This window comes from Mustelus asterias, unplaced genomic scaffold (genome assembly GCF_964213995.1).
Source record: "Mustelus asterias unplaced genomic scaffold, sMusAst1.hap1.1 HAP1_SCAFFOLD_1820, whole genome shotgun sequence".
Classification (NCBI taxonomy): domain Eukaryota; kingdom Metazoa; phylum Chordata; class Chondrichthyes; order Carcharhiniformes; family Triakidae; genus Mustelus; species Mustelus asterias.
The window spans coordinates 48,445-57,503 of NW_027591765.1; the positions used below are offsets into that span (position 1 = coordinate 48,445).

Sequence of the window (9,059 nt, forward strand, 5' to 3'; positions counted from 1 at the left end):
AGATGCTCTGTCAGAGAGTCGGTGCAGATTCGATGGGCCTTAGAGGTTATAGAGTCATAGAGGTTTACAGCATGGAAACAGGCCCTGTGGCCCAACTTGTCCATGCCGCCCTTTTTTTTTAAACCCCTAAGCTAGTCCCAACTGCCCGCATTTGGCCCATATCTCTCTATAATAAGAGGGATATGGGCCAAAGGGCCTCCTTCTGCACTGTAGGAATTCTACGATTCTAAAAATAATTCTGATTCATTCCTGGCTGATTTCCAACATTCTACTCTCTGTAAGCTTCAGATCATCCAAAACCAAGACACAACAAATGCTCATCGCTGTGCTCGCTCACCTTCAGCGTCTCCCAGTCTGGCCTAACCTTGATTGTAAAATTCTCACCCTTGTTTCAGCTGCCTATCTCTGTAATCTCCTCCGGCCCCGCAGCCCTCCCAGATCACTGCGTTCTTCTAATCCAGGTCCCTTTGGCATTCTTGATTGTGTTCATTCCACCATTAACAGCTGTTCCTTCAGATGCCTGGTCACCCAAGCTCTGTAAATCCCTTCCTAAACTTCACCGCATCACTTTTCTCCTTCAAGATAAAAGCAAATTTCTGCGGATGCTGGAGTCTGAAACCAAAAGAGCAAATGCTGGAAAATCTCAGCGGGTCTGGGCAGCATCTGCAAGGAGAGAAAAGAGCTGACGTTTCGAGTCCAGATGACCCTTTGTCAAAGCTTTGACACCTGGACTCGAAACGACAGCTCTTGTTTCTCCTTACAGATGCTGCCAGACCTGCTGAGATTTTCCAGCATTTTCCCTTTTGGTTTCTCCTTCAAGACAATCCTTCAAATCTACAAATTTTTGACCAGCTTTTCAGTAATGTGCCCTAATAGCGCCTTAGGTGTCAAATTTTGCAATGCTCCTGTGAAGAACCTCGGGAGGGCGGCACAGTGGTTAACACGACTGCCTCTCAGCGCTGGGAATCCGGGTTCGATTCCCAGCCTGGGTCACTGACCGTGCAGAGTCTGCATGTTCTCCCCGTGTCTGCGTGGGTTTCCTCCGGGTGTTCCGGTTTCCTCCCACAGTCCGAAAGACGTGCTGGTTAGGGTGCATTGACTGTGCTAAATTCCCCCTCAGTGTACCCGAACAGGCGCCGGAGTGTGGCGACTAGAGGATTTTCACAGTAACTTCATTGCCTACTTGTGACACTAATAAAATAAACTTTAAATTATATAAATATTATACATAATTAGATAAATATAAACTGTTGAGGTAACAGGAATAGTTTGCAGATTAACCACCGCCCCTTGACATTCAATGGTGTTCCCATCACTAATCCCCCACTGTCAACATCCTTGGGGTTACCATTGACCAGAAACTCAACTGGACTCACCACATAAACACAGTGGCCCCAAGAGCAGGTCAGAGGCTCGGAATATTGCGGCGAGTAACTCACCTCCTGACTCCCTAAACCCTGTCCACCATCTACAAGGCACAAGTCAGGAGTGTGATGGAATACTCCCCACTTGCCTGGATGGGTGCAGCTCCAACAACACTCAAGAAGCTCGACACCATCCAGGACAAAGCAGCCCCGCTCGATTGGCACCCCATCCACAAACATCCACTCCCTCCACCACCGACGCTCAGTAGCAGCAGTGTGTACCATCTACAAGATGCACTGCAGCAACTCACCAAAGATCCTTAGGCAGCACCTTCCAAACCCACGACCACTTCCATCTAGAAGGACAAGGGCAGCAGATACATGGGGAACACCACCACCTGCAAGTTCCCCTCCAAGCCACTCACCTTCCTGACTTAGAAATATATCGGCCGTTCCTTCACAGTCACTGGGTCAAAATCCTGGAATTCCCTCCCTAACGGCATTGTGGGTCAACCCACAGCACAGGGACTGCAGCGATTCAAGATGGCGGCTCACCACCACCTTCTCAAGGGGCAACTAGGGATGGGCAATAAATGCTGGGCCCAGCCAGCGACGCCCATGTCCCATGAATAAAAAAAAAGCAGGGACCTATTACAGGATTTTAGTGACCAAAAGATGCATTTTCACAATAAATTAATATATGATTTAGGTACCTCGCTTCCAGAGTTAGTGCCGGTCTTCGGTTCTGAAGCTGAAGAAAAGAAACAAGTTTAAGAGAATTATCCTTGATCGCTGGCAGATTATGTGGGGCTTAAAGAGCTACCTAAACAGCTTCAGAAAAAAGGATCTGGCAGGCTTGCATTCTCCACTCATTTGCACATCTTTTGCATGATCACATCAACTGTAAAATGCTCTGTAGCGGAGCCGGTGCTGACTTGATGGGCCAAATGGCCTCCTACCCGCATTGTAGGAATTCTATGATAACATAACTGGCACAAAACATCTCATGTGGAGACTGAAACATACCTCTTCCTTTGAATAGACTAGAATCCCTGCAGTGGGATGGCACGGTGGCACAGTGGTTAGCACTGCTGCCTCACAGCGTCTGGGAACCAGGTTCGATTCCGGTCTCGGGTAACTGTCTGAGTGGAATTTGCACATTCTCCCCCGTGTCTGCGTGCGTTTCCTCCCTCAGTCCAAAGATGTGCGGGTTAGGTGGATTGGCCATGCTAAACTGCCCCTCAGTGTCAGGGGGATTAGTGGGGTAAATAGATGGGGTGATGGGGATAGGGCCTGGATGGGATTGTTGTCGGTGCAGGCTCGATGGGCTGAATGGCCTCTTTCTGCACTGTAGGGATTCTATGATTCAGTGCAGAAGGAGGCCATTCGGCCCATCAAGCCTGCAACAATCCCACACAGGATCTATCCCCGTAGCAAAGTGTATTTACCCTGCTAGTCCCCCCCGACGTTATGGGCAGAATTTTCCCGTCCCACCCGTCACGGGAATCGTAGCGGGCAGGACAGCATCCTGCAGAGGTCCATTGGCCTTGGGCGGGATTTGCTGGTGTTGGGATGAGTGAGGCTGGAAAATCCCACCCCAAGGGGCAATTGCTCCGGTTTCCTCCCACAGTCCAAACATGTGCGGGTTAGGTTGATTGGCCATGCTAAATGGCCACTTAGAGTCAGGGGAATTAGCAGGGTAAATATGTGGGGTAACAGGGAAAAGGGCTGGGTGGGATTGTGGTTGGTGCAGACTCAATGGGCCAAATGGCCACCTTCTGCGCTGTAGGGATTCTATAGAATGTCAACAGTCTGAAAGGCGTGCTGGTTGGGTGCATTGGTCATGCTAAATTCTCCCTCAGTGTATCCAAACAGGTGCCGGAGTGTGGCGACTAGGAGATTTTCACAGTAACTTCATTGCAGTGTTAATGTAAGCCGACTTGTGGCACTAATAAATAAACTTTAAAACAGGTACAGATAGGGTGAAGCGAAAGATCAGCTTAAAGTGTGATAGTAAGGTGCTGGTGAGGCCACACCTGGAGTACTGTGTACAGTTTTGGACTCCTTACTTGAGAAAGGATGTACTGGCATTGGAGGGGGTGCAGAGGAGATTCACTAGGTTGATTCTAGAGTTGTGAGGTTTGGTTTATGAGGACAGACTGAGTAGACTGGGACTATACTCATTGGAATTCAGAAGAATGAGGGGAGATCTTACAGAAACATATAAAATTATGAAGGGAATAGATAAGGTAGAAGCAGGGAGATTGTTTCCACTGGCAGGAAAAACTAGCTAGGGGGCATGGCCTCTGAACAAGGGGGAGCACATTTAGGACTGAGTTGAGGAGGAACTTCTTCACACAAAGGGTTGTGAATCTGTGGAATTCCCTGCCCAGTTGAGGCTACCTCATTGAATGTATTTAAGGCAAGGATAGATAGATTTTTGAACAGTAAAGGAATTAAGGGTTGTGGGTAAGTGGAGCTGAGTCCACGAAAAGACCAGCCATGATCTTATTGAATGGCGGAGCAGGCTTGAGGGGCCAGATGGCCCACTCCTGCTCCTAGTTCTTATGTTCGGGCCATTCAAAAATCTGATGAAAAAGTGATTTAAAAAGACCACTAATAAAGTAAAATTTAAAACTTTAGGCCATTGCTTCCCCTGAAATCAGAATAAGAAGAAAATAATGCTGGGCAGTTCTCAGCTGGGTCAGACATTGAGAGGAGAGAGAGAATGAGAATGTTTTCCAGCCATCCTGAGTTCCAGATGTATTTTTTATCAGATGATTTAATTAGCCCCTTTAAAATGTCCCTTTAATTAGTTTGAGCCCGCCCACCCATTATTCTGATTGGCTCATTTAACCCCAAGGGTAGGGGGATCAATGCGGATCATTGGTCCATTCCGCCGTCAATCATATTACTTCGCCCCGCCCCCCTCCCTCCAGCCCTCACCCGGCGCCATTTTCTCCGCTCGCTCCGCGACGCACCCCGTCGTCGGCCGAGTTTCGAATTATTTACGGAGGAAAGAGAGCCAGTCAACGGCCTTGTGGCAAAATTTTAGTTCCCCCTCTTCACCTTGTCGCTTCGACATCGGGCCGATCCTGTCGCGAACACACCCCGATGTCCGCCGCTTTCACTGGTCCGGCTCCTGCCCCAGCGACGGGTCCGCCCGCGAAATGCTTCCGGTCAGGCAGCCGGCGGCGCTGAAGAAAGGTTCCGCCCTTAAGGATTGGTGTTGTAGAGCTGAATGTTATGCTGGGAGTTTGCAGTGGTGGCTATTTCTAACCGGTCAATGAGCAGCAGCACAAGGACAAAAAGCGCAAAGAACACGATAGCTGCGGGAGAGAAAACAATCATAATGTTACTGGGGGAGGTGGCACATGCAGTGAATGTTTTACAATTGGGAAAAATCATTACAACTCCTTAACCTGGTGAAGTGATATCATAATTACAGAGCTGTGACTCAGTGGCCCACCTCTGGGGGAGGTAGGGGGTGAGCCTCAGTTCCAAAGCTGTCAATAATCAAAGAAAATATATAGAAACAATCAGCTGGAGAATGGCCTGTTTCTAAATCTCAACTGTGTTGCCAAGAGGGGATCACAAAAGAGATTCACAGACACTTAAGAACATAAGAACTAGGAGCAGGAGTAGGCCATCTAGCCCCTCGAGCCTGCCCCGCCATTCAATAAGATCATGGCTGATCTGAAGTGGATCAGTTCCACTTACCCACCTGATCCCTATAACCCCTAATTCCCTTCCCTTCCTTGCAAGGGAATTAACCAACATGAACATTTGTATGTGAACAATGCATTGCAATGATATTGGGATAACACTTTGGGATTTGGGATAACACCAGGAAGAACCTGGTGTTGTTAAACTTCTTACTGTGTTTACCCCAGTCCAACGCCGGCATCTCCACATCATAACACTTTGACAGGGCAGGTTTTGGCAGATGGTTCCTTGCTGTCAGGGTAGCACAGTGGTTAGCACTGCGGCATGGCGGCACAGTGGTTGGCACTGCTGCCTCACAGCGCCAGGGATCCGGGTTCCATTCCCGGCTTGGGTCACTGTCTGTGTGGAGTTAGCACGTTCTCCCCGTGTCTGTGTGGGTTTCCTCCGGGTGCTCCGGTTTCCTCCCACAGTCTGAAAGACGTGCTGGTTAGGGTGCATTGACTCGAACAGGCGCCGGAGTGTGGTGACTAGGGGAATTTCACAGTAACTCCATTGCAGTGTCAAGCTAAGCCTTACTTGTGACTAATAAGTAAACTTTAACTTTTGCTGCCTCACAGCGCCAGGGACCCGGGTTCCATTCCCAGCTTGGGTCACTGTCTGTGTGGAGTTAGCACGTTCTCCCCGTGTCTGCGTGGGTTTCCTCCGGGTGCTCCGGTTTCCTTCCACAGTCTGAAAGACGTGCTGGTTAGGTGCATTGGCCGTGCTCAATTGCCCCTTAGTGTCCCAGGATGTATAGATTAGAGGGATCCGTGGGGTAAATATGTGGGGTTACAGGGTTAGGGCCTGGGTGGGATTGTTGTCGGTGCAGACTCGATGGGCTGAATGGCCTCCTTCTGCACTGTAGGGATTCAATGATTCTAACACTGCAATGAAGTTACTGTGAAAATCCTCTAGTCGCCACACTCCTGTTCGGGTACACTGAGGGAAAATTTAGCACGGCCAATGCACTTAACCTGCACTAAGATAAAAGCAAAATACTGCGGATGCTGGAATCTGAAGCAAAAGCAGAAAATGCTGAAAATCTCAGCAGGTCTGACAGGGTCTGTGGAGAAACTGGTTCTGACGAAGGGTCATCCAGACATGAAGCACAGAAACTAGGTGCAGGAGGAGTCCATTGACCCTTCGAGCCTGCTGCACCATTCAGTTTGATCATGGCTAATCATTGAATTCAATATCCTGATTCCCCCTCCCCATATCCCTTGATCCCTTTATCCCCAAGAGCTGTATCTGATTTCTTCTTGAAATCACACAACATTTTGGCCTCAACTACTTTCTGTGGTAGTGAATTCCACACATTCACCACCCTCTGGGTGAAGACATTTCTCCTCGGTTTACGCCCTTATCCTCAAACTGTGACCCCCTAGGTCTGGACTCCCCCCACCATCGGGAAGAAACTGGGCTGTCGCCCCCTTCCGCTTTCTCTCCTGCCTCCACAGGACTGTCAGTGGGTCCAGTACTGTCAATGTCCTTCCCTGTTGATCCTCAACTTTACAACTAGCACATTGTACATGGATGCTACTCCTCAGCATAATAGTCACTTCCCAATAAATGCAAGAGGATCAATCACACGTGGTCTTGGTCTTGAGTTGCATCACAGAAGTTCGTGGTAACCATAAAGTTTGTGCCGAACACAAATGTGAACCAATTTCTAGACTGTTATTTAGCTGTGTGTTGAAAGACACTCTCATTGAGGGTTTAGATCAGTGATAGGGAAGCTCGGCTGGTGAGTGGGCCGCATAAGTGGCTCTCCCTCATCTCAGTGGACCACAAGATTGAAATCGGGCTTGTTCACTAACCATGACCCCAGGAATACGGTTAAATACATTTAATACAGCCTGAATATTTCATAATGAGATATAGAAAGGCATAGGAGACGGGGAGAATGTGCGGACTCCACACAGACAGTGACCCAAGCCGGGAATCGAACCCGGGTCCCTGGCGCTGTGAGGCAGCAGTGCGAACCGCCGTGCCACCCCTGCTGTCTCACAGCGCCAGGTACCCGGGTTCAATTCCGGCCTCGGGTGACTGTCTCTTGTGTGGAGTCTGCACGCTCTCCCCGTGTCTGCGTGGGTTTTCTCCGGGTGCCCCAGTTTCCTCCCACAGTCCAAAGATGTGCAGGTTAGGTGGATTGGCCGTGCTAAATTGTCCCTCAGTGTCCCAAGATGTGTCGGCTAAGTTCATTGGCCATGATAAATTGCCCCTTAGTGTCAGGGTGAATTAGCGGGGCAAATACGTGGGGTAACGGGAATAGGGCCTGGGTGGGATTGTTGTCAGTGCAGACTCGATGGGCCGAATGGCCTCCTGTACTGTAGGGATTCCATGACTACAATTCTATGAAAACAATTATCGACACATATTGATATTATCAGATTTGGAAAGGAAGACTTACATTTATATAGCACCTGTTATGACCACAGGATCTCTCAAAGATCACCCCTCAGCCTTCTAAACTCCAACGAGTACAGACCCAATCTGTTCAATCTCTCCTCATAAACTACACCCCTCATCTCCGGTATCAACCTGGTGAACCTTCTCTGCACTCCCTCCAAGGCCAATATATCCTTCCGCAAATAGACCTTCCTAGACCTTCAATGCCATCTTTCCGCACTATCCGCAGATGGGTGGCACGGTAGCACAGTGGTTAGCACTGCTGCTTCACAGCTTCAGGGTCCCGGGTTCGATTCCCGGCCCCGGTCACTGTCTGTGAGGAGTTTGCACATTCTCCTCGTGTCTGCGTGGGTTTCCTCCGGGTGCTCCGGTTTCCTCCCACAGTCCAAAGATGTGCGGGTTAGGTTGATTGGCCAGGTTAAAAATTGCCCCTTAGAATCCTAAAATGTGTAGGTTAGAGGGATTAGTAGGTAAATATGTGGGGGTAGGGCCTGGGTGGGATTGTGGTCGGTGCAGACTCGATGGGCCGAATAGCCTGCTTCTGCACTGTAGAGAATGCATAAATGTTGGCCGGGACGCCCGAGAGATTCATAGAAATCATAGAAACCCTACAGTGCAGAAGGAGGCCATTCGGCCCATCGAGTGCACCGACCACAATCCCACCCAGGCCCTATCCCCACATATTTTACCCGCTAATCCCTCTAACCTACACATCCCAGGACTCTAAGGGGCAATTTTTTAACCTGGCCAATCAACCTAACCCGCACATCTTTGGACTGTGGGAGGAAACCGGAGCACCCGGAGGAAACCCACGCAGACACGAGGAGAATGTGCAAACTCCACACAGACAGTGACCCGAGCCGGGAATCGAACCCGGGACCCTGGAGCTGTGAAGCAGCAGTGCTAACCACTGTGCCACCGTGCCGTCTTCAAAATAGCGGTCACGGGTTTTTTTTAACATTCACCTTGGCAAACAGCTGGGGTCTCGCTTTAACATCTCGTCAGAAAGAGACCGAGACAGTGCAGCACTCCCTCAGGTAGTGGGTTAAAATTATCATCGTCATGGGGCCCTGGTCATTCTGGGCTGCACGAAAGATAGTACTTACATTTATGTAGCACCAGTCCCATCGCACAAACCAGCCTCCCATCCATTGGCTCTGTCTACGCTTCCTGCTGCCTCGGCAGAGCAGCCAGCATAATTAAGGACCCCACGCACCCCGGACATTCTCTCTTCTTCCGTCGGGAAAAAGACACAGAAGTCTGAGGTCACGTACCAACCGACTCAGAACAACTTCTTCCCTGCTGCCGTCAGACTTTTGAATGGACCTACCTCGCATTAAGTTGATCTTTCTCTACACCCTAGCTATGACTGTAACACTACATTCTGCACCATCTCCTTTCCTTTTCCCCTATGTACTCTATGAACGGTATGCTTTGTCTGTATAGCACGCCAAAGACAATGTTTTTCACTGTATCCCAATACATGTGACAATAATAAATCAAATTTAAAAACGAGGTAATATTGAGGTGTAGCTGTACCGTGGTAGGTTACAGTTCATTGAGGGAGTCTGAGTAGCTTTT

The 9,059-nt window shown here is 49.3% G+C and overlaps 1 protein-coding gene across 1 annotated transcript in view; it reads right to left on the reverse strand.

Moving 5' to 3' along the window:
- sirt2 (sirtuin 2 (silent mating type information regulation 2, homolog) 2 (S. cerevisiae)) overlaps positions 1–4,567 on the reverse strand; it is a 49,367-nt gene extending 44,800 nt beyond the window's left edge. Inside the window, exons 1-2 of the mRNA XM_078206835.1 lie at positions 4,434–4,567; positions 2,078–2,115 (exon numbers count right to left, since the gene is read on the reverse strand). Coding sequence (XP_078062961.1) covers positions 2,078–2,115; positions 4,434–4,449 — 54 coding nt within the window. The 5' untranslated portion in view covers positions 4,450–4,567. The remainder of the gene's footprint in view (positions 1–2,077; positions 2,116–4,433) is intronic.
- Between the last annotated feature and the right edge of the window lie 4,492 nt (positions 4,568–9,059).